Source organism: Protopterus annectens, chromosome 5.part0 (assembly GCF_019279795.1).
Source record: "Protopterus annectens isolate FY-2018-M chromosome 5.part0, PAN1.0, whole genome shotgun sequence".
NCBI classification, from domain to species: Eukaryota; Metazoa; Chordata; order Ceratodontiformes; family Protopteridae; genus Protopterus; species Protopterus annectens.
In genome coordinates, this window is record NC_056735.1 from 626025311 (window position 1) to 626052114 (window position 26804).

The 26804-nt window shown below is 38.9% G+C and overlaps 1 protein-coding gene across 3 annotated transcripts in view; it reads right to left on the reverse strand.

The window, feature by feature from the left end:
- The window catches only part of LOC122802711 (cohesin subunit SA-2-like), a 1740876-nt gene that overhangs the window by 1300141 nt on the left and 413931 nt on the right, over nt 1–26804 (reverse strand). For all 3 annotated transcript variants that reach the window (XM_044072465.1, XM_044072464.1, XM_044072463.1), the window contains exon 8: nt 18564–18768. In XM_044072465.1, coding sequence (XP_043928400.1) covers nt 18564–18768 — 205 coding nt within the window. The remainder of the gene's footprint in view (nt 1–18563; nt 18769–26804) is intronic.

The window sequence follows — 26804 nt, forward strand, 5'->3', positions numbered from 1 at the left end:
AATGTGCTGCAGTAGAATACGACTATATATCTAGAAAGCTAATATTACAATACTACCATAATTTTATATGATTTCTATAACCAGTTCTTAGGAAACCATAAGAATGAAGTTAACATTTTTTTCCATTTTCTTTAAAAGTTTTTTTTTGACAGGTATTAAAGCTATTGAATGCAGTATGTAAATAATCTTGGGTAATATAATCATTTTAATAAGTACCAACCTAACCTCAAAAGTAAAAAACTCTAATTTTATTTTTAATAATAAATACTTATTCAATTATTTTTTTCAAAATTATTAATAATTTTATTCGAGGGCGGCCACGGTGGTGCAGTGGTTAGCATTGTCACCTCACAGCAAGAGGTTCTCCGGTTCGATCCTCGGCTGGGGTGCCTTCTGTGCGGAGTCTGCATGTCCTCCCTGTGGTCGCGTGGATTTCCTCCGGGTGCTCCGGTTTCCTCCCACATCCCAAAGACATGCTGCAGGTGGATTGGACACTCTAAATTGCCCCTACATGTGAGTGCATGTGTGTGAGTGCCTTCTGTGGAAGGTTGGGCACCCGACTGGCAACTTAACACTGTAAAACTCCACTGCCAATCATGAGCGGACAGGTGATCCACTGTGGCGACCCCTAAATGGGAAAAAGCTGAAAGAAGAAGAAGATTAATAATTTTATTCGCATCTTGGTAGACTTTTATTCCTAAATATTTTAGTTATTTTCTTTTCCAATTATATTTATGTTTATCTTTAAACTTACTAGCTGCTAGTTGATTTAACACTAAAGTTTCAATTTTATTATTAAATTTCAGCAGTGAAACTTCTTGAAACTTCAATTTCCTCATCTATTTTTTTCTAATGAAAAGTGGTATTTTACACTGAAAATCCTTGTTAATTGAGAATCCATCAGTTTTTTTCAATGTTTCTTATAGCATTACCTAAGGGTTTGATAACTAATGTAAACAGTAGAGGGGACAAAGGACGCCCTTATTTTGTGCTTTTTTTAAAGTGAATACTTCAGAAATGTAAAATCCACTTTTAATATATCCTTTGGAGTCTCTATACAGTTTTTTAATATTACAATATTTTTTTCTGGGAATGCAAATGCTTCTAAAGTTTTAAACAAGTTGTTCCAATTTACAGAGTCAAAAGCTCTCTCGCTAGCTAAGCTAATTATGGCAAATTTCTTGTTCATTCCTTTTGCTAAATCTAAGACAGTTGCTACCCCTTTAATATTATGATACATTAATCTACTAACTATAAATCCTGTTTTATCTTTATTAATTAATCTACTATATCTCTTAATTTTGCAATGAAGACGGAAGTAAATATTTTACAGTATACATTTAATAATGAAACAGGTCTATTATGAAGAAACTAACTTATTATCCTTTCCTTGTTTAAGTATAGGTGATATTACAAAAAATTTCCAAGAGGGAGGAATTACTGTCTCTCTAAATTATCCTGAAAACGTCACTCAGTAAATCTAAAATATTTAATGGAAGCAGACTATAGGATTCCATACTTAAACCATCTAACCCTGAAGCTTTAACACTTTTCCCTGTTTTTTATAGCTTCTTTAACTTCTACTAGGTAATAGGCTTATACAAAAGAGATATTTGTTGGTCATTAAGTTTATCAGTAACATTTTTTTCTTTAAATACTTGTCAATTTTGTAATCATCAGGATTACTATTTTTATCTTTATTAAGATCCTCACAGAATTTTTTAAAATATTAAGCATTTCCTCTATGTCTGAAGTAAGCTTATTAGTGTGAGGATTTCAGATATTATTGATTTATGCCTTTTTGCTTAACATCTTACTCCTAATCTTACTCCTATTAGCTAATTTATGAAGAATTTTTGAAGTCACCGCATAACTGTGCAATTTTATTTTTTCTAAAGCTATCTCCACTTTATGCATTAAAACTGTTTGAAATGTTGTCATTAATTTTTAATGACTTTGGTATTATCTAATTTCTTTGTTTTTTAAACTTCACTTTGTGTATTTCATCTTGTATTTCTAACAAATCTTTATCCCATTCTTTCATTTTATTACTAGCCCATCTTCCCATTCTATCTTTAATATGAATTTTTAAGAAGTCCCATAGTATGACTTTACTAAACTAACCATTACCATTCAAAGATAAAAAACTCTATTTCTCCCTTAAGATAACTCTTAAATTATTTTAACTTCATCATATATACTGAGATTCTATAAATAATCTCAACTTTCCTTATATCCATTAATATATTAATACCTATGATCAGATAAAGGCTAAGGAACAGTTTTAAAATGATTCACTTTATGAAGTAAATTCATAGAGGCATACATTCTATTAGTTATAGTTTGCATTCCCATACACACAAGAATAACGAATGAAGAAAAATTACCTATCTTCTGCTTTTACTATTAAATCAACTAAATTATTATTACTACTAATCCATCTGTTTAGCGCTTTAGCTGATGCCAGAATTTTAGCTTTCTTCTGGTCACTTGTACCTTCTATATTAGATATGCAGATAAAATCCCCTGCTAGAATTAGACTACCCTTCTAATGACTTTGTAGTAAGTTTAAGTGATCTTCAGTCACTTTTTCACCTATTTCAGGGATCCAGTAAAACTTAGCTAGTGTATAGAGTTTACCAATGTATTTAATTATTAAAATGTAGACATTCCTTTGGGATCATTACCAGATTCCATGACCTTAGGATTATGGCAGATTTTCTCCAAAGTACAGCAGTTCCACTCCTCTTTTTTTATTAATAGAAGCAAGTGATAACATAACATTTCTTAACCTAAGTTACATGTATTGTATTCCTTTATTTATCAAGTGAATTTTTTTGCAAGAATATGTCTCCTCTATTTAACTTCAGATATCTCATTAATGACTTCCTTTTGCTGCCATTATTTAATCCATTTACATTAATAGATAATAAATTAAAACTATCTGTACTGTACATTTAAAAAGATTTATTTAAAAAGATAATATACCACATTTATCCACTATATTAATATAATTGTATACAAGACTGTAATGCATTCTTCTATTACGCTCTTAACATTCCACATTTTTTAATCCTTCCCTTCTACAATCTAAACTACTGAAACTCATAAATAAAAACAAAACAAGTCTACAAGTGTAACTGTATATATTAATAATAAAACACAACCAATCATGGATACCAAAGCTCCTAGTTTGTCTACTGAATAGAAATAATACTCTACCTACCAGTAGCTAAAAAATCATGACAAAAACTAGCCAACAGCTACCGTGACTTACAAATAATTAATATTATATAGTCTATTAAATGAGCTTCTTGCCATTTAAAACTATTCCATTCATTACTATATAAAAGTGTATTGATCAGCCTCTGTTAATCACATATAATAAATAAACCAACAGTGTACTATACACCTATTTATGTAATAGCAGTATAAACTATCCATAAAATATTCCTAAACTATTCACTCATTCAATATAATTATATGTAACTCTCTAAATAAATAAGCAGAAGAAAGTGGGACCTGAAGAGATAGATATCTGCAAACTTACAGGTGACAGGTAATCTTATTATGCTAAACTATTATAAAAAAAGGAAAAGCAATGCAAATGTATATTCATTATGCTAAAAGGTATATACAGATACTCTGAATCTTGAGGGATATACTGGTTCAATCCACTTCTTCAGTATTATTAAGGAATTTACTTTTGTTGACAAAAGTGGATGCCTCCTCCAGTGTGTCAAATATGCTAGGCCTTTCAGAAAGAAATACTTTGATCTTTACAGGAAACACCAAAGTGGCTTTAATATTGTTATTTTTAAGTTCCTTGATCAGTGGTGAGCAGGGTTTTCTTTTACTCATTAGTTTACTGGAAAAGTCATCGTCACATCTGGTGACTGGACCATGCTGTTTTTAATATTTGATCTTTTTCTAAGCTAGACATAATCTTAATATAACTGAATGAGGTGGGGAGTTTTCCTTCTTTGGAGGTGCTTTCAAGAATCCATGTGCTCTTTCAATTCCAAAAGATAAAGTTTCAGGTAGATTTAATGTTTTATGTAGCCAGGTTGTTAAGAAGTTTATTATATTGTCTCCATCATATTTTATAGGTATACCATAAATTCTAATGTTATTTTGTCTTAGTCTGTTTGCTAAATCATCAACTTTATCTATAACACCGTTTTAAAAGAAATTCAGTCTCAGACTCACCTTCAGTTATTCTCCCTTCATGATCATTTAAAGCTTCCTACATTACTGATGCTTTGTGCACTTTGTGGTGTATTAAGTATTTCTAAATGTTTCATCTTCCTTCTGGTCTCCTTTTTTGAAACTTTCTACTTTGGTATCCAGTTTGTCCATTTTAAGTAATAAATCCTGCATACTAGATATTTGTGACTGGATGTCTTTTTTAACACAAGAATCCTGAGTACCACTTCTTGAGTGGCTTATGCTAAAGTCTCTTAGCAGTTGAAATTCTGACTGGAAAATTAGAGCTTTTGAAAAACCTGAAGCTATAAATATTTTCTCTGATTATTAGTGAATAAAATTAGCTAACAAGAATCTCCATATTTTATTTTTTTATTATATTTTCTGTCACAGAAACGTTTTCAGTCACAGAGTTTTCACCATTTGCTGACCTCAGCTAGCCATTTTGGCCATGGCCCCTAAAGAATATTTCATACTTTTAAAACTGCTATTTGCACTATTTTGACAGCTTTTTTTACAAAATGCTTACACTTGTTTATTTTATGTTTTTAAGTTGATTTTTCAGAAAAATGTTCTGGAATGCAAGGATGTGCATTGGCTGCTAAAGGTATTAATGAACTGAAATATATTCCAACCCAGCATGGAGCAGATCACACAAATAAGAGAGAACCAGAAGAACCCATATGAATAGGGGATCCAGATGGTGGGAGAGGCACCAGACAGAAAATCTTTTCCATTTGGAGATGCATGATTTTCTGTAAGTGGGTTTCCTGTCTTCCTGCAGAACCCAAAGCACACCTTCAGAAAAGAGATGCCTAAAAGGAACCATATCACCCACAGTGTAACTTGAACAGTTGACAGGTTAGGATGGATAAGTGATCTCTTGTCTTTTGTGAGAAGATTCACCTGGTGAGGTAACCTGTGGTGATTGACCCTGGACAAGTGTTAAAGAAGGGGGAACTGATGCTGCTTGGGCCAAAAGGGAGTTACTAGCAGGATTTTGGGAGAGTCCTGCTTGATTTCATGTAGAACTTGAGGCAAGAGAGGAAGGTGGGGAAAGGCATATAAAAATGTTCCCACCCAAGGAAAAGACAGGGTGGCTACTTTCAAAGCCAGATGACTTGGTACGCTGGAAGAGAAAAGAGGAAAGAGTCTGTTCACAGAGAAGGCAAAAAGATCTACTTGTGGAATAGCCCACCAATGGACTATGCCCAGAAACACATCTCTGTGAAGCTTGCTCAATGACTCTGCCACTAGATTGTGCTCTGAAGGAATGTAAACTGCCCAAAGAGCCACTTGATAGTTAGATCTTATGCCTAAAGAGCTAATCTGTAAAGAAGATAGGACCTCATGCCCCCCTGCTTATTGACATACCACATCACAGTGGTATTGTCCAAGAGAATTTTGAGGAAGCCAGTGTGGAAGAGATGAAAAGCTTGCACAGCCAGAAGCAGAGCTCTCACCTCTTTTATGTTGTAACAGAAGTCAGATGTCAGTCCTGAAGTGACAGCAATCGAAACAGAAATACTAAGCCTCTGGTATTCGGGCTAGCCAAGGGCTACCCTGGCAGGGATAACCCAAATGTGATGACTGCAACAGTGAAACATGAAGAACATCCATGATCCTGGGAGGGCATGAGGACAGATTTCTGGAGGTTTATGGTGAACTCCAGACTTTGCAAAAGGCAAGTGGTAAAATGGAAATCCCTCAAAAGACTGCTGGGAGAGGGAAACTGAATGAGTAGGTCATCCAGACAGGGGAAAATCTGTATCCCTCAAAGTCTGAAAAAGGCAATGACAGGAGCGAGGCATTTGGTGAATACCCTTAGGGCAGTAGAAAGACCAAAGGGCAAATCAGATAGCTAAAAATGAGAAGAAGAAGCAGAGAAAAGTAAACATTTCCTGAACAGAGGGTGAATGGGGATGTGAAGACAGGAATACTTGATGTCCAGGGAAACCAAGAAGGCCTGGGGAAGAAGGAGAAACAAGGTCTGAAGAGACAGCATTCAGAAATAAGGGACCTTGAGAAAAGTGCTAAGCAGAGAAAGATCCAGAATGGGTCTTTAGTTCCTTCCTTTTGAGGAACAAAAACCTTTCGGTGTAAATTCCCATTCCCATTTGGGAAGGTGGAACAAGATGAATGGTGCCCTGATCCAAAAGTGACTGTAAAACCTCAGGAAAATAAGGAAACTCTTTCTGAGGAGGTTGTGGAATGCCCAAGAAAGGGAGAAGGGATATCCCAACCATGAAATACCCCTGAGGTGATCTGAAAACAATTTGGAATGGACAAAGTGAAGAGAGACAGGAACCTGGCCAAGGGGAAGAAGAGGCCAACTGTCAAATGGAGATGGGTTTGTCCTGAAAAGAAGATTTCTAAGAGGAAAGAGTCTGAGTGGGTTTAGAAGGAGGAATATGGCTACACCCCTTCTTAAACTTGGGAAGTGGAGGACACACCTGGAATGGTAATTACTCTGGAATTTGGGGATGGGGAGACAAAAATATGTTGAGAGTTCATGCAAAGCCTTACAATTATCTTAAACAGACTTACACAGGTCATAAGCAGCTGTTGCAAAAAGATTTTTGTTATCCAGAGGGGTATCCAAAAGCTTAGTTTTAATATTATCAGGTAAAGCCTGTAGATGTAGCCAGGAATAATGCTTTATCACAGAACCAAAAGCAGTGGCCCTGGAAGAGGCATCAGCAGCAATACAAATGCATTTTATGAAGTGATGGGTGACCTGGGAGGGAAAGAGCTGAAGCCTTCTCAACAGAAACAGGAAGGTCAGAGACCACCAAAGTAACCTGAGAAAGAAAGGCCAAAACATACCTGCTCATGTGGGTTTTGTAATTAATAGCCCTAAAAAACAAGGTGGCAGTACGATATATTTTTTTACATAACCTCTCCATAGCTTTAATATTCTTATCTGAGGGAAGGAGCTTAGTAGATGGCAAGAGCTTAAAAGGCTTGTCAAAGGAAACTGAGACCAGTGAAGGATCAGCAGAATGACACCTATACAAAAAATTTGCAATCTTAAGACACCTTATAGAACCTGTCAGGTTTCTTAGGAGCTGGGGGTTGAGAATCACTAGCCCCAGAGGCAGCAGAAAAGGTGTCCAAAAGGGCTGCCAATACAAAAGACCTGGGAGTAGTTCTATTTGAAGTACTTTATCACATCAGCAAATATAATTCTTCCAAGAGCAAGTCTGGACTCAAAAGAATCCTATTCCTCAGAACTACAGTCTAGAGGGGAAGGAATATGACAGGAGTCAGCTAGGGAATCCTCACAAGACTTCAAGTCCTCATCTAAGGAATCAATTCCCTAGGCCTCTTAACAGGGGTGGAAACCAGGGAGGGGGCAAGGGCAGACACCCCTTGAAGAGGCTTTAAGGTCATTAAAGCATTGAATAGACCCCGAGTAAAATCCTGAGATTCACATTGGGGATTTTTAACAAAAGGGGTAATGTATTTGTTTTTTTTGTTTGTTTCACATTGGGGATTTTTAACAAAAGGGGTAATGTATTTGTTTTTTTTGTTTGTTTTGTTTATTTCTTGATCGGGATGTACACCTGAAAGACTCTTGGTGGTTCAGACCCTTGACAAGATTTGACAATCATAGCTGGAATTTCTTCCCTTACCAAAATCTCAGAAATCCTCCTCAGCCATTTGAAATAATCAGCCGAGGTTCCCCTTCATCCATAACAGATGTCGGAAAAGCCTGTCAGGACATGCAGGAAGTCAAATCTATGCTGGCATCCAACAGGGTCATGGTAGAGGAATCTGAGGTGAGCACCAGATGATCTTCAGAACCTTCACTAGCTTCTAGAGAGATGTTTGGGGGAGTTTGGACAGCAACTGGATCAGGCCTAGCCATTTTTGGCCTCATAATCAAGACATGCATTGGAGCTTTTCTCCTCGGGTCTCCACTGAAAATGAGCTTCTGGCTCAGCTGGACTAACCCTGTAACAAATGTCAATAATAATAATAATAATAATAATAATTATTGGCAGATGGCAGAAACTCAGGACAGAAGGATTCTGCCACAGTACCCTGGACCAACAGCTTAAGTCATTGGTTCTCAAGTTATATGAATAAGGAAGACAAGTGAGAGTAAAGAAGCTTTTTATTGCCTTACCACTAGTTGTAGCAGAAACCTTCTGATCTCTCTCCACCGGTCATAACTTACATTCTGTAAATATGGCAAGAAGCTCTGTTTGTGAACCTCATGTGGCAACAACTGGTCACAGTCTATTATCTAAAATACTTTTATGAATTTTAGAAATTCCATAAACATACCCAATTCTTTGAAACAGGACATTGAGATATTCTGGCTTCCGGTTCCAGGATTAGTCAGTCGCATGTTTAAACTGAAAAGTAAAGTTTGCATATCTTTTACAGCTATTACATGCCACCCAAAAACCAGTGGTGAAGGCAAAAGTAAAACTGGGTATTCTCTGGTCCTGTTCTGTGTCAAACAGAGGAGCTACCAACACAGTGGCATCAGAAACAGTTGTGGAGTCTGCAAGACCTGCCAAAGTGACAGATCTATCAAATACAGCTTCTGAGCGGACACCATCAGAGAAAACATTGCTAGTCCCCTTCCTGAATCAGTTATGGGTTTACATGGACTCCTTTCAACTTTCCCCACAGAAACAGGTACAAGAAATCAAGACCATGGTTGAAACCCTTTATCAAACTATATGGGATTTGTCTATGTGCCTGGATATAATGAAACACCAAGTTACCTTTCTTCTGGAATACTTGTAAACTCTTACAGAGCATACAGAGGGATCAGGAAAACATAAGTAGAAGGAAGAACATTAAGGTTCTGTGCTTGCATGATGGGGCTGAGCAGAATGATATGCTCAAATTTCTCCAAGCCTGGCTATCAACTACACTGGGTTTGGATACAACCTCTAAGTTGCTGTTGGAAACAGCCCAACAGTCTTTAGCCAAACACTCCCCAAGACATGCAATAGTTAGATTTCTTTCATTTCAACAGAAGGAGAAAGGTTTGAGAGCAGCATGGGGAAAACATGACATAACATACCTGGGGAGAAAATTTGTTTTGATAATGACTTTTTGAACCAGGTGTTCCCAAAAAGGAAGGTTTGGTTACCATTTTGTCATTTCCTTAGGGAAAAGGAATAATCAGATATTTTACACCCTGCTCATCAACTATTTTACACCCTGCTCATCTGTTTATCTTCTTGTCGAAAGATTCTTGAGTTTTCCAACAGCTGGATGAAATGGTACAACATCTGAAGGAAAAGGAAAAGGCAACCATAACAATGCCTGAAAATATTTATTCAATTACAGCATCAACTAAAAGAGGAAGAGGTACATCGGATCCTATGCTGACTTTGCATGGCCCAAGAGTTAGACATCAGTTTTCATTGAGGCTGGCTTGGAGTTGGCAGTTTTTTGAACTTATAAGGTATCATGTGTTACAAAATCTTGTGGGTTTACCAGTGGCAATTTTATATCAAATGCTTGGCTATGCTTTAAGCTACAAATCATATAAACTATTCATCTATTCATCTGTAGGCCAATCTTATTAATGTTAATACAACAAGCTATATCGTGATTGCAACTATGCTTTGTTCAACGTACCTTCACTTTGCATAAGTGGGCATGTACTTCATTTCCCACAGTTCACTGTCTTGCAAGCTTACTGGCTATCTCTAATGTATACACCTCCAAGCAAAGGATATAAGTCGGGGAGTTGGAAGAAGAAGAACCCTCAAACTGTGGGAGTCACATGGACGTGTGTATAGTTCTAGGTAGTTTTGCATGTTTGTTGATCGTATTTAGGTCTACAATGTTGAAAGTTTTCATGAACTTATTGCAGTGGAGCACCATTTTCTTTCAGCAGCTTACAAATTGGGATTCTATTGTTATAACTAATTGCTTACAGTTATCTCTAATTTTCATGTTTTTCTTATTTACACTTTCTTCTATGGTCAGAGTGATTAGTTCAGAATGTGCAGTGACAATAATCTTAAAAGAGAGACTAGCAAAAGGTTATCTTTTATTGGTCAAGCTGTTTTATCAGGGCTCGTTGACAGGGAGTAGGGGAACATTTATTAACAGAGGTCAAGAATTAAATTACTTAGTATAAATATTAGCAGTATAAATTCCTCTGTCAAGTGAACCAGGTTAAGAAGATAGATTAGACAAAATAAACCTGATTTATTAGTCTTACAAGAGATCCATTTACCTCAGCTTGAGCTTTATAAGCTAACATCCTGGGGATATAATATCATTTCTTTTTCAGTTCAGCCATTTGCAATACGGAAAGGAGTGACCTTATTACTTAGGCAGGGCTCTCCCCCGGTAAAGTTAATGGAAACATTTTTCTTCCAGAAGGGGAAGTAGTTGGAGTGTATTTGCTGATAGATAACAGGTTTATTACTTTGACTGTGGTTTATTTACACCCTGCTTCAAATGTTTAGGTAATCAGACAGTCTCCACTATGTCCAAAATATAACAACGGCATCATTAATACTACTGTGGTATTTCAACTGCATCACTGATTCGGCTGATATCTCCATCCCTAGTAAGTTTTCTATCCTCATCTGCCAAACTTCTGAAAACTTGGTTGACAGAATTGTCATGGGCAGACCTTGGTACGGGCACATCTAGATCACCTAGGGTATATACCCATTATTCCCCTAGGTTTCATACTTATACTAGAATTGATAGGATTTATGTAGATCCTGCACTACTAAAGTCGAGTATAGCATCCATCCCCATTTTATACTAGGCACCTGAAGTTTATTAACAAGTTAAGTGAACTTATTCAAAAATATACTGAGGCACAATGTACAGAGGACTATTCTTCACACATATTATGGGAGGCTTTTAAAGCATTTTTACATGATAGGTTATGCTCATGGGCTAACAGCTTATGGCAGCAATGGAATACAGAGCTTTCTGAGCTATAAGAACAGTGCCATCATGAATTGGTTCAGCAAACCCCAGGTAAGAAGAAGACAATCACATGGCTAACCTTAGGACAACTCAGGGATAAAATCCAACAAATAATTAATATAAAAATGAAGTTGGCCTTAGACTACACATTCAATATTATGAAATGTCACCCCATTTTAGTATTGGGCTAGTTAGGAAGTCTAGATTGTCCATGTGGAAATTCTCTCCTTTGACTCCTGTATGAACAAATGGGAACAATGTACCCCCATCAACAGAAGATGCTATCAGGCAATTTCAGGCATATTATTAAACATTTACACAGATTTAGTTACAGGGACACATGTTCCTCCTTTCCCCAGGACTACCTCGACTGACATCAGAATAAGGATGTGCACTTCTTATGCCTATCACCAAGTAGGAAGTTTTCTCAGCCACAAAGGAGTTGAAACTCAATAAGGCCCCAGGCAAGGATGGAATTTCCTTTCAGATATATATATAAAATTACCTCCTGCATTGCACCTCCTATGGAAAGCTTGCTCTGCTGCAGCCAGACTCATTTTTCCCCCATTATGGTAACAGGCATCTCTTTTGCTACTCCTAAAACTGGGCAAGGATCAATCTTTACCTTTGACTATAGTATTATTTCTCTATTCAATGAGGACATAAAAAATTTATATGAAGACTTGCTGGTTTACACATTTCTGATCCAATTTAATACATCCTGATCAAGTCAGTTTTGTTAAGGGTATTAGTGCACGGTATTACACATTAAGGGCAGCAAAACAGATACAGAAGGGTCAAGGTATGCATTTGCCGAAGGCCTTAGTCTGTACTCTCAGCAGATGCCAAAAAGGCATTTAATAATGTCAGTTAGCCTTATTTATCACAGATCCTCTTAGCTTTCAAGTTCCCCCACTCTTATATTCAGTTTCTTTTAACGATCTATAAAGACTCTTCTGCTGTTATACATATCAGCACCAACCTATCACCTCCTGTGAAAACAGATAAGGAATTTGATAAGGCTGTCTGCTAGCCCCACTTCTATTTCAGTTGGCCATTGAGCCCCTGGCAAAAACTCTCTGAGGGCTTTTGGATACAAACAATATGCCAACATATTTTGTTTGCGGATGGCCTTATCTTTTTAAGGATCCTTTATAAACTCTTCCACTACTATGGCAGGTCCTTGATAAATGGTGTGTACTGATTACACACAATATTATCTCTGTCCTCAACCAATAAGGAACTATATAGCTTTTCCTCAACACCTCCACCCTTTTAAGTACCTAGGAATTAATACGGCTTTCACAAATAAAGAAATTATTTTGATTATATCCATGATATACTATTTCAACATTTGCAAGAATGGAAAAATTATACCATCCCCTTGAAGATCAGGATTCTCCTAGTTAAAATGATTCTCTACCCAAAGATAATATACTACAGAGTTTTCCTTTGTAAGTAAAGTGGGACAAAATGTTAATGACATTTCTCTGGTCACCTTTAGATATTAGAGGTAAAGATAGGGATTATTATGCTTTATAATCTTAGGAAGGGATTCAATTGCCATGTTTGCTAAATATATATCAAGCAACTATTCTTAGAATTTTGGGAGAAGTACATTAAATTGAAGGCCCCCCACCTTGGCTTATTACTTTGTAGAAGACCTTTGACCTTCATTCACCTCCAGTCGTCATCTACATCCAAAATAAGTGACAAAAGATTTAAGAAATGGCAACTGTTATTTGCTATGGGAGTTGGTTTTCATGCTAAGTCCTCTTCTATTGGCTTTTTACAATGTCATAACTCAGTCTGTGCTCAGGGCACTAGATCTGGTCGATACTTGGGCAGCTGTAATCCCTACTTTAGCAGCACCCCCCCCCCCGTAATCCCAAACATGGGATTTATTAGTTTGGACAGACTGGTGGGAAAACAACTGGTATTTTCAATTCAAATTTATACTGGACAGTAAGTAAAGTAATATAATGAGCTCAGTTTTCAATATAAATTGGGTAAGGGACATTTAATTCCTAATCGTTAGGTTATATCTTTATACAAGTCAATGGACTTATATTTGAATGGAGAGCTTAGTCAGAGATACAAGACTCAGTTTCTATCCCTGTCGAGGGAGCAGATAAGTATTTCAGTTAATGTGATGTTGACAGATATTTTCTATGATCTGTTGATTTGGTATAAAGACACTCTTCCCAGTAGGGTAGGAAGTAACTTCATGGATTTAGAAATTTCAAAACTCCTAGTTGTTCCTTAAAGACCACCTTTGCCCCGAAATGGAGGCTATTTGACTGGAAGTGCCTCTACCCTCTTTTTCTTACTGCAGCCATTCTAATGGAATTGTTCCCAGCAGCTAGTTTAATGCGTTAGAGCTGCCAAGATAATTATTTTCCTAATTCTGAACACACAATGTGGGAGTGTACCATACTGCAGAAATTTTGGACAGAGTTTTGTTAGAAATTAGCTCTTGTGTTTCCCACCAGTCTGAACAAGGAGAAAATTACAGTCAGCTGCTTGTCGGGTGCCAGGATCCGCCACATAACACATGCACTCAAGTCACTCCACAACAAGTACAAATACGACTCTGGCATTGTCCATGCTGGAGTGAATGACTTGAGACGTAGTTCCCTGGACTACATGAAAAGAGACATGGAAGAGCTCTTGGATCATGTGACCCAGGCAGGTATGACCCTAGACCTGAGTAGTATCCTGCCTTTGCCCAGAATGATACCACAGTATAAGGACCATATACCTGACCATAAGCAAATCACCCTTGACATCCACATCCCACCCCCCAGTACGGAAACCTCCTTAAAAAACTTCTCCAAAGCCAACTTCATGCTATTGAAGTCAGAAGTGACAAACCTCACGACATCCACGCAGACGGGATTGGAAGTTTGACTGCAGAATCCTACACTAAGGCACTGTATGAGCACATCCACTCGTGCATGAATCGTGCCATCCCAAATAGAACCAAGATGCTCTTCTCCAAAAAAAGGAAGCCAATCTGGTGGTCCCCTGCTATAAACAAACTATACAACAGAAGGAAGAAACTGTTGCAGAAAAGTGGAAAATCCCAGGATGCAAAAAACTCCTTCGCCAGCCTCAGTAAGAAGCTGAGATCCCTCATAAAATCCTCAAGAGCTAGTTACGAAAATAAAATTGCCAAAGATTCTAAAGACATCCACAAGGCATTCTATAGTTATGTCAAGAATCTAAATGGCAATGCTCAGATCTGCTCTGAGCTACAACAGAATGGCATTAAATCTACTAATCCCAAGGATATTGCCAATATCCTGGCAGATCGATTTAGTGCCGACTTCACCCCCCTCTCACCCCCTAAAAGGCCCATCTCAATACCAAAAGATTGGCAAATTTCGGTAATCATGGCCACACAGGTAGAAACCGCACTCTCCAAAGCTAAGAATACAGCATCCATGGGACCAGATGACATCCCAGGCTGTGTACTACATGAACTACAAAATGAACTGGCACCTCACCTAATTGTCATGTTTAATCATAGCCTCACCTCAGGCTTTGTGCCCACTGAGTGGCACACAGCTACAGTTATCCTGCTCCACAAGGGAGGATCTGCCTTGGATCCGGGGAACTACTGTCCCATCAGTCTGACAAGCATGATCTGCAAGGGCATGGAACGCATTATCATGGAACTTATAAACAAAGACATTGGCAACCTTCAAACACTGGACCCCACCCAGTTTGGGTTTGTGAAGGGCCGATCTTGTCTCCTGAATCTGATTGACTTCTTCAAATCAGTCTCCAGAGCTGTGGACGAGAGTAAGGCGGTCCACACAGCCTATCTGGACCTTGCCAAGGCCTTCAACACCATCCCCCACTCTGGAATCATAGATAAACTTACTAAGCTGAGCATAAATCCCTACGTCACTCGATGGGTTGCCAACTGGCTTACTGACAGAACCCACACTGTAAAAGTAGCAGACTCCAAATCCAGCTCCAGACAAATGACAAGTGGAGTACTTCAGGGTTCAGTCCTGGGACCACTCTTGTTTGGCATCTACTTCTCTGAAGTACAGGCCAACACTGAGGGACTCTGGCTGACAAAGTTCGCAGATGACTGCAAACTGGGAGCCATTATTGAATCCCCAAATGATGTGTATAGTCTGCAAAAGGACCTTACAGAAACAGATGCCTGGTGCCAGAGCCATGGGCTCAAGCTTAATGCCAAGAAATGTATAGTTATCCCCTTTGGAAAAAAACATGTACCCATGAAATACCACATAGGTGGCAGGACACTAAACATCGAAAGTGTGATGAGAGACTTAGGGACACAGGTGGACAGTGGTCTACTTTCGATAACCACATCACCACAACAGTCAGGACATCCTTCTATGTGGCACAACTCATCACTAAGGGCTTTTCATCCAGAAAAAAGGAGGTCATTGTCCCACTGTACTCATCACTCATTAGATCCATTATAGAGTATAATGCCCCGTTTGGTATGTACCTAACGAGACATCTGCAACAGCTGGAAAGGCCACAGAAATACCTCACTAAAAGAATCACAGGCCTAAAGCAGATGCCATATGCTGACCATCTAAAAAATCTCCAGCTATACTCTGTGGCATATCGTCTACTCAGAGGCAATCTCTGCTTAACATACAAGGCCATGTCAAACCCTGAGCTGTTGGACATGCTCCACTTAAAGAAATCCCAATCCCCGAGAGCCACACGCTCCAGGGATCTAAACCTTGTCATCAGAATGAACAAAACATGCTGGAGGGATAGGTTCCTGACTCAGAGACTCCCCATACTCTGGAATAGACTGCCCATACATGTCAAGCAGAGCGCCTCATTGGTCCTCTTCAAAAGCAACCTTGACTGGATGGGAGATAGGAAATTCACCCCGGGGATCATGTCAGTCGCCCTGCTAGACAGGGGTCCAGAGAAGTAAATATTGTGGGAAGAAATATCCTGGGAATTCTTATGGCTAGGCTTGCATAGGCCCTAGGGCCGATAGCCTAGTACCAGCCTATGAACCTATAAATAACCAATGATGGTTCCTTCCTGCTGTATGCTATCCAAATCCTTCTTTTAGCAGCTAAAAAGTCAAACATGAGGTAATGGAAGACAGAGAAACCTCAGAGAATTGATAAATGCTGAGAGATTGCTTCAACCATTTATAAATTGCAGTACTCTATAGTCAGTAGGAATGGTAAAGAGCCATTGTTCTTAAATAGATGGTGCACTGACATTCACTTCGGTGACACCATAGCAATTATCTAGTAAGGCATTGAATGATTTATATTTAATGCTTATAACAACTCGATTAACTTTTCCTTTACATTTTTAAGATAAAATATACATATAAGAATAATAATTGTATTGCTATTTTTCCCCTATTTGGTGCCCCACTTACCTCTCTAATTAAATAATTCCTTTTATTTAGTTGATGTTACAATTTTAATATCTATCTTTATTCCTATGGCTCCCTTGACAGATTGTTCTATAAACTTTGTATTATTAAATTAAGCTTGATAGATTCACCAGTTTTTGAAGCTTTATATTAATAGCCAAGAAAATACTATATATCATGTTTTTTCTTGTTTTTGGTCATAAGATATTAAATAAATATGGGAAAAAAGAACACTGAGATATTCTAACAGTATACCATCACTGAGAACTTGTATAAAAGAATCTTCTAAACCACAGTCAAGCCATTTGCATGCATGAAACACCTCATGTCTAGAAACTTTCACTATGAAATTTATTGTATAATACATCAGTTTATTATTATATGTCTCTCTGTTCATTGCTTATAAAAACTCATCTTTCCTCATAGTATAGGGACATTTATTACTTTGCAATTCTCCTTCACTATTTTTCTTGTTGAACAATCAAACTGATAGGATATTTTGAGGGGAGTATTTTAAAATGTATTGTCACGTTTTTCTCTGGAAGTTTGGAAAAGGGATGAAAGCACTTAATGTCAGTGATTCTTAGTTTTCAGCTATGGAAGTGGTTGTGCACTGCTTTTAGGATATTATTATTATTTTCAATGTGGGCAGACCACAACCATTGCCATATTGTTGCTTTTATTATTTGTTGTTGTGTCTTTCGGCTTATCCCGGTTAGGAGTTGCCACAACGGAACTCCGGTCCGCTAATGTTTGGTAGTGGATTTTTACGTGCCGAGTTACCAGCCCTGACGCACAACTTTCAACGAAGGCACGCCCATTCACGCATGCCTCCACACAGAAGACGCTCTAGGTGAGAATCAAACGAGACAACGTCTTGCTGTGAGGCGACTTGCTACCGCAGCACCACTACCGCGGGTACTGTTGCTTTTATTATTTGTTTAACGTGGTGATGAATTGTCCTAAATTTACACTTAAGAAACTACATTTGATTTGATGTAGTAGATTAATTTTCAAGCTCAGGTTATCGGTACTCCAAACAATTTCTCCATTATAGCAATTGCAGGTCATTGTCTACAACCTTTTCTCACAAACAGCAGCATGGGATATCACTTGAAAAAAAATCTAATAAAATTAAGGTACAACACATGCAATGCAGCCTCTCTATTCATTTATTTTTTCTAACAGCCATTCAATTCACGCATTTGTTCATTCACTCATTCTTTCTTCAGCGCCTACTTTAGCTAACTTAGGGTTGCAGAAGGGCCAAAGCCTATCCCTATACTTACTGAGTGCACTGCATACAACTAAGTAGTTGTTCACATGCAGGACACAAACAATATAGATAATTGGTATATAGGATAAAAATGCATACAATGAAAAGAAGGCACCCCAGCTGAGAAACAAACTAGGTTTTTGAGGTAGCAATATTATCCACTTCTAATATTCAATCCATTTATTAGTTAAGACACACACTAAAGACTGTAGGACATTCACTAACTTTTAATAAGCTTGTTAACTGTTACATCCTTTCTACTTAGCAGAAGATGACTCACAACAGAACATCTTAAAGATAGTGCCCCCTACAAGATATGAATGAGCCTTACAGTTACTGACCATGTTCTCTGACAGAAAAACTGCTTAGAGAGAACACTGTAATTTGTTTTTTGAGTTTCTTTTTTCTTCAGAAATATTGAGGAAATATTGTGACTGCCTTCCTCCACAAACAATTTAATATGCAGTGCAATATAAAAATAAATATATATAAAGTGTTACTCATCTAACCATCTACAAGACAAATCAGCACAATGGGCAGTGTTTTGGGAGGAAAGCCATTTACAAGTTCAAACTGCTTAGACACTACCATAATCTTCCACCTAGAAACTTTTCATTGAACAAAGTACAGTATATATGAATAAGAAAATTAATTTTATTGTTACGACAAAGGAAAAATGCCTTTATGGAACAGTTACAGACAATAGCCCGCAGTTAGTCTGCATTCAGTTTTGGACAGCTTTCCTACCTGACAAAGTGCCTGTGTGTCTGAAGGCACGGATTCTGGAATTAGACAGCTCTGTCAACACAGTGATAAGTACTGGCACAAGGTATCCATCATAGATAACACTGCCCTCACACTGCTGAATCAACACAGTGAGGAACTCACACAAGTTGCACTTGAACTTCTTCCACTGAGGACCTGCCATAGCCAGCGGGTAATCTCCATTGTCCTGGAAAGAATACATACAAAAGTAATTAACTTATGAAAAGCACATTGAACTAATTTTAACAGAAAATTCTGAAAAGACAACTGAAGAATATAACAGGACTTTAGTTATTTGCTACTTCATTTTCTGATATGCCCATTTTGAGGAGGGGGTCTTAACCACATACTGGAACAGCCGGCAGTGAACTGTGCCTGTGATTGATATTGTTAGCTATACACATAACTAAGTAAAAACTTTGAGTGCGCTCCTACGTACAAGCAAGTACCATGGAGTTCATTTATATGCACGAGTTCAGTTAAACCTCCATTTATTTACATACAAAAAATGCAAATGGATGAAAGTAAAGCTGTATGTCCATACTCACCTCAACACTACATGAATGAGCAAGATCAGTGCCGTTTTGTCTCTGGCTCAGATAACAATTGTTACATTATTCTAGTCTTGTTTTGGAAGTGTATGAGGAAATGTTTTAATCTAATTAAACATTTATATCAGAAAGTCAAGAAAATGTCCATTTCTAGAGAAGTCAGTACTGAAAAATGTGAAACAATAAAGGAGTATGAATATACACAGACAATGTAAATAAGTGTTTATATATAAAATATACATAGTATGAAGGCACAGTGTACATATATATATATATATATATATATATATATATATATATATATATATAATGTATGTGTGTGCGTGTGTGTGTGTGTGTGATCCATGGACTGATGGTGTGTCACTCACTCTGTTAAATATGTACTTCATGGACAGTGTGAACAGTATTAGAAATACATGAAGTGTTTATGTCATCAAATGTTTCACATATCAGAAGATAAATTGCATGTGGATAAGGTAAGTGCAGACTTGGGAGTTTGTTCATAGGTAAGCTCAATGTTGAAACCTTTGGATATGCTAAATAATCTGGCATTAGTTGTTTGTGTTTTTGTGGGTTAGGGTTAGAATAAGGGCTATGTAAGGGGATAGATTTAGTGTTGCGCATGTGTGCTGTTAGACATGGCATGTAAGAGTGTCTAGTAAAGGGGCAGGGTTACAGAAAGGGTTTATGTAAGGCATGGTGCAGAGCTGGGGTTAGAAGCAAGTTAGCAAGCATTAGTAAGGATTGGAGGTAAACCCATAGCTCTGGCCCTTCCTCCACCCCCAGCCCTACACTTGCCTTACAAAATCCCTTTCTGTAACATTAACTATTTAAAGTGTGTCTGAATTTAGTGGTAAGATTTTGTTTAATGGATTGCAAAAAGAAACTTTTTTTTTCATTCTTTTACTTTTTTTACTTTGTTGATTTACAAAATTCTAGCACTTATCATCTGTGCTCTAATGCTTGTGCATTTGGAAACATCAATGTATATGATAAAGAAGAATAAAATTAAAAAAGTATGGAGAAAAATATTAAAAGAATATGGAAATATACTGACTGTGTGTCTTTGAGGTAAAAAGAGAAAAAGAAAGAAAAATTATTCTAAAAAGGTTTATATAAAGAAGAGGTCCATAGCACAGCTTGAACATTAAATATACATTTTCATGAAAATGGAGGGGTAAAATGAGGCCTCAAATATAAGAAATTGATGGAAAGAATGTGTATCAGACAATTATGTAGCAAAGAAAAAAATAATGTGTCATACACTGTTTTTGTCCCTTAAGAGGTTTGAAGAAATGATTGTGGAGAAGTGGACCCGTGCTGCATCAAAAATAAAAAACAGTTGCGTGTTACTTGACAATTGGTTATAACAGGATGGAATAAAACACAACAAGTAGAGGATGATGTCTAATACAACAAAATAGCACATATGAAGTGTATGCGTTAACTGACACAGACACAAATCCAGGAACTAGAAAATAATGTTTTCTGTAGTTAAAAATGAGAACTAAGATGTGCTGCTCCATATGAAAATATAAGATTTAGCCATCCAGGAGCATATAAAAGTCATTTTCTCATTTCTGGTTTGAAGTTTGTGTATACTGATTGTAAAAGTTTGAGAAACCTTTAGACCTTTTCCTTTTTATGTTGTTTTATGAAGTCAGAATTAAATTAAACTCTCCCTACCTTACATTAAACAAGTACCATGTTCTCTTGATCATCTGAACTACCACCACCTGAGGCAGAAGGCACTTCCACTTCAAGGACATTGCTTTAGGCAGTGCAGCACTCCATTGTTTGCTGCACAAACAATGGCAGTACCTAACTAAAAGTCCATCCCCCGGATTTACATATCTGCCGTGCAGGACTAAACTAGTCTTGCACATAAGCGGCAGTTTAAGACGAGGACGGCAGCGCGCCATGCATAATAATGGAGGCGCTCTGCCTGAGCTCCAAATCCTACACTGAGCATGGATGAGTGCAGGGGGCGTGTCTGAGTGCAGAGGTCTCAGAATAAACACACCCCTGCAAAATAGAACAGAAGAAAGTGTAAATAAATGAGCGCAACTGCTCATTAGTGTCCGCATATCTCCACCAACAGTCCCCATGTATTCAACAGCAACAGTACATTGAAATAAAATGAGGAAACCCTTGTATTTATTTTTTTTAAAACCCCGAGTACAGCTAACCGTAGGTGCGTGGGTTTGCCCATCGCTTAACTTCGGTTAAAGCAGTTGAAAAGGCTGAAGAGGATAACAAGGAATATACATGTAAATGAAGCAGCACAGCAATAGTGGAGTGGTTAGAGCATCTGCCTAATGAACAAGCATTCCCGTTTCGAGTCCCACTGCAGCACAAATCATTTTCCATGGGAAATCTGTATATGAACATAATTTTACATCATTTTGCCATATAACCTACATAATAACATTTAAATGTGAACTGGAGCACTGCAAGAAATGCACATGTGAATTGTCAGTGTCATAATGAATAAGGCACAAGTAAGCAGGTCTAAGCACAAATAAGCAGCAGTAAGCATGCCTAAGTGCATTTGCACAGGGGTAAGCACTGCCACACAGATTAAGCAAAGCAGATGCTAACTCAGTGTAAGAAACTGTAACCGGAGGTTAGCAGTGCTTACCATCGCACAAACCCGCTTACAACCGCTTTAAAGTGCCTTAATCATTCTGGATCCAATGGTCCATGTTCTGTCCAGTAACAAAATAAACTGCCACTGCAAGGCTCAAACCCAGGGCCCTGTACACTATAGTCACAGTAGTTAACCATTAAGCCAACATAGCAATAGATATGCATGAGGTATCAGCAAACTAATTCTCACCACAGGAAATCAAACCAAACATGTGAACCAAATCTATGTACAGTGTGAAGTGGTATAACCTGCTACATAACAAAAATATGTAAACTGGAGTACTGCAGTAAGGCCAGATGTGAGGTGTTATTGCAAAAGTGTTGAAGTTCCCAGGACCGCATACAGCATACGTACACATGAATCAAGGATACAAGACACATATATAACATGTAATGAGGAAGACATCAATGCCAAAAGGCAAATACCATGTAAATCAAACATTAAGCACTGCTACCCGGACTACTGGCAGGATACTACCAGTGGGAGAAACAGTGTCAACCTGCAAAGTCAAATCCTAAACAAACGCATGTTTGTCCCTAGCGGGACGACCCCAAACATACTGCTAAAAAGAGTCCTTTGGGTAACATACCATGCCTTACAGGTAAGCAAAGAAGGATATGTATGTTCATGGACTGAATGTGTGGGAACCCTGAAGAACCATGGGATGAGACAACTTACATGATGGGTCCCGAGAAGTGGAGAGTGGGCAATGTGTAGTGGTGTAGTGAGATTTGGATGGAACCTGTAGGAAGGATGATTGATGTGGAGGAGGTAGGGGGTGGAGGGAATGATGGGTAAGACATTATGGGCCGAGGCATGCCAGGGTTGGACGGACCCATTCTAATGGGTCCACCCCATGGATGTAAGCGAGAAAGGTGGAGGAGAAAACAGGAAGGTAACTGAGACATACCATTTCACATGGCAAAGCACGTAATGAATAATATGTATGTTGCATAACCATGGAATAACATATATATATATATATATATATATATATATATATATGTATATATAAAACCTGGAGTACCGCTGCCATGAAAGAACATATATATATATATATATATATATATATATATATATATATATATATATATATATATATGGTACCAAGGTGCCAGCCCAACACCCAACCTTCAACGAAGGCACCCCCATTTACGCATATCTTTCGAACGCGGGGAGGACGTGCAGTACTGCAGGAAAAGCACATGTAAGGTGTTAGTATCATTATGCATAAAGCATTAGTTCAGTTAAGCAGCAAGAAGCAGTAGTAAGCATATGTCAGCACTAGTAAGCGAGATTAAGGCCACACATCCACATGGCTTTAGATACATGCATACAAGTACAGATATATGTATATAGATATGTAGAAATATATATGTATATATGTGTGCAAACATAAACATATATATAGCTAGGATATTAATTGAATAATGTATTTAAATTACATCTGTTAACCAGGTAAGTATGGCTGAGCTTTTGGCTCATTTACAGCAGAGACCCGGGGAGAAAAGGTCCTCAGGACTAGAAAACAATTTATTAAATAGTAGTATACAACATATATATATATATATATATATATATATATATGTGTGTATATATATATATATATATATATATATATATATATATATATATATATACATATATATATAGATATGATGCACCAGTTAAGGATTACATATGTTCAAGGCCATGCCAATGGGGGTGAGGGGTCCAGTCAACAAACATGTAACACAAAGCATCAACCCCCCCCACCTAGACAGGTGAAACATACAAACACACGATACAAGTAAACACACCACTGCTTCCCAGACCACAGGCAGGATACTACCAGTTTGAGAGACCTGCCAATTCTAATCCTGAAACAGACATCAATGTCCCTTGTGGGACACCCCAAAAATTAATGATCATCGGAGTCAGTCCCTGTAACGATTTATCCGAGGCCATGTACATACACGCACCAGTAGATTGGGCAAGCCTGATGACCCATGGGTCGAGACAACATATGACATGGGTCCCGACATGTGGAGAGTGGGAGTTAGATCCCACCTGCACCCACAGTAAGGATGAGTGCTGTAGAGGAGGGGCAGGTGGGGGAACTATGGGTATGCAATTATGGGCCTAGGCATGCAGGTGTTGGCTGGTGCAGTTGTATTCGGACAGCTCCAGGGATGTAAGTAATATTGCAAACTGGGCAGAGCTTCCGCCCATGCTTCTCAACCTCTAAGAGCAAAACCACTGGACAGAACCTAAACCGTTGGGGGGACAAATAGGGACAGAAAGCACATATTCCACTTACAACCTTAGAAAGCTAATAGAATAATAGGTTATGCATTAGCATGACTCGTCTGAAGGATGTGGAGTCTTAAACCCAAATACTTGCCTGTATTTAAGGCTCGTCAGTTCCCAGGTGTTTGCCAGACAGGTGCAGATTGTAAGAGGAACACACCAATATTATGAAGCAAACTCTGGACAGGCTGCAGATTCTATACAGTCGACAGGCATGCTTTCGCCTAATGGGCAGCCATTCCCGATATGGGTCCCACCGCAGCACAGTCCAGTTTACATGGCAAAGTACGGTATAACCATATGTGTTGTTGCATAACCCACTACACAGCACCTATGAACAAATGGTCGCAACACCCCACTGTAGGCATGTAAGCCGATGTAATAGACATCACAAGGTATTATTGTAGTCCTCACCCCCACCCAGGGGTGCGAGTGTCCAACGCAAACATCAAATCCAGTGCTTATGCACAGCTGTTGTCGTAGACAACATGGCCAGCTGTGGACCTTCCCTGAAGCCATCCTGCACATCCCTGGATAATTCCCCTAACACCCCCCTTTGTGCCCCATGCACACCATGTACCTACCAGCTCCTGTTCCATTTCTATTAATGTCTACGGTTACACGTAGGTGACACCCTCTTCCCCCACTATATTGCCAGTATCTGGAACCCCAACTCACATGTAGTATCACAGTTGTCCCACACGACACATGTAACTAACACATGAAGGAACACCATAAGCACACCTGGAGCAGCACAGGCTCATCCCCTTGTGAACCCCCCCACACACCCTATACCAGTACATCAACTACTGATATCGACACCTCTTGTCCTGCCTCGCATACAAATCCTAACATCTGACAAACCTTCCCTATTGCTCCCCATCCAATTATACCTACAGGCTACTAAAAGTTACAATGTCACCCCCACTACCTACCTACCTACTCCTTAGCTATTCCCCTCTACTGTACCACACAGGTATGGAATAACTACACCTACCCCGAATACCTGCATGTAACCTATCCAAACCTGTGAAACAGGAATCCATCCTCACCTTAAACTGACCTTTGTCAACAGTCATACCTGACATGTAAACCTGACCTAAGCATGGATAAAACTGACATTTTAACGTAAACTAAGCATGATGGGTGGGGGACGTAGCTATGTTATGTCTGTTACTCTCTATGAATGTGAACACCCCAGTATTAATTGGAATAAGTAGCTGGGGTCAATGTGGAGCTCTACACCCCTGGCCACCGCTGACAATGGAAAGCATACAGTCCGATTGTCCCGGTTGACAGATGTGAACAAAATGCACGATGTTGCGCATGTGTATATGGGAACAAGTGGGTGTAAGCCTGTTTGGCTGCCGGTATGCGAGTACCACACTGGTGAAGCAATGTAGAGGCTAACTCAGTGCAAGACATCGCAACCAGAGGTCAGTAATGCTGTGCTTCACGCAAACCAGCACATACCCGCCTACAAATGTTCTACAATGCCTTAGTCACTCCGTAGCCAGCTGTTGTTGTGGCCATTAACAAAATAATCTGCACTGCCAGGTTGCAAACCCCCGACCCTGCACACTATAGTAGACATGAGTTCCACTAAGCCATGGTGGATACACATTCAGCTGCTGTGATCACAAACACATCATCCAGCACAGGCATCCAGCAGTATAGGAAATGTATATAAGTGTGTAGATTAATACCAGAACACGTGTCCATTGCTCAACCACAGTATTATGAGCAGTCTATGTGCAGCACAGAACAGTGCCTGTCCAATCATACTGTGAGAACAGTAGTCCTGCATGACACTGAAGGGAATAATAATATACGGTGCACAGAGTGGGGGCGTGTGAGCATGCTTCATGCACAGTATGTCACACCTAGGGTGTTGGTTCAGTGGAACCGGGAGATGAGGCTGGCCAGGTGTGTGAGCAAACCGCTGCTACACAATATCCTGGCAGGATGCTACCAGTGGGAGAAACACTGCAGACCAGCTAGGTCTACTCTTGACACAACAGCAGGTCCGTCCCTGGCAGGATGAACCAATAGTTGTGGGTCACATCTATGTCACCACCAGTATCAGAGGAGGATCAAGGGAAGGCTGGTACGTACGTGGACTAAATGGATGAAGAACCTGCAGATGCTTGGGTGGGGACAGTATATTGGAGGTGTACCGAGACGTGCAGAGGGAAATGTGTGGAGGTGTGGTATGGCAGGGCTAGCAACCAGGGAATGGATGGATGTTGAGTACGTGGAGTTCGACAGCCGGGGGAAGGGAACATGGGTATGTCATTATGGTAGACATATGCAAAGAAAGAAAACAGCATTAGTGTAGTGGCCAGAGCATCCGCCTAATGCGCACGCATTCCCAGGTCGAGTCCCACTGCAGCACATCCTATTTTCCATGTGATATCCGTATGTTAACATCGTTGTGCTTTACAACCTACTAAGTAACATTTATATTTGCACATGAGTACTGCCTTAAATGCACATGTGAAGTGTCATAATGACTAAGGCACTAGTAAGCATGTGTAAGCGCATAACAGCAGTAGTACACATGGATAAGCAGTTGTAAGTGTGTCTACGTGTATTTGCGTGGGGGTAAGCATTGCCTACATAGACTGAGATATGTAGATGCTAGCTGAGTGCAAGGAAACGCAACCCCAGGTTAGCATTGCTTAGCTCTGCGCAAACCCGTGCACACCCGTGTATGACAGCTCAAATATCCCT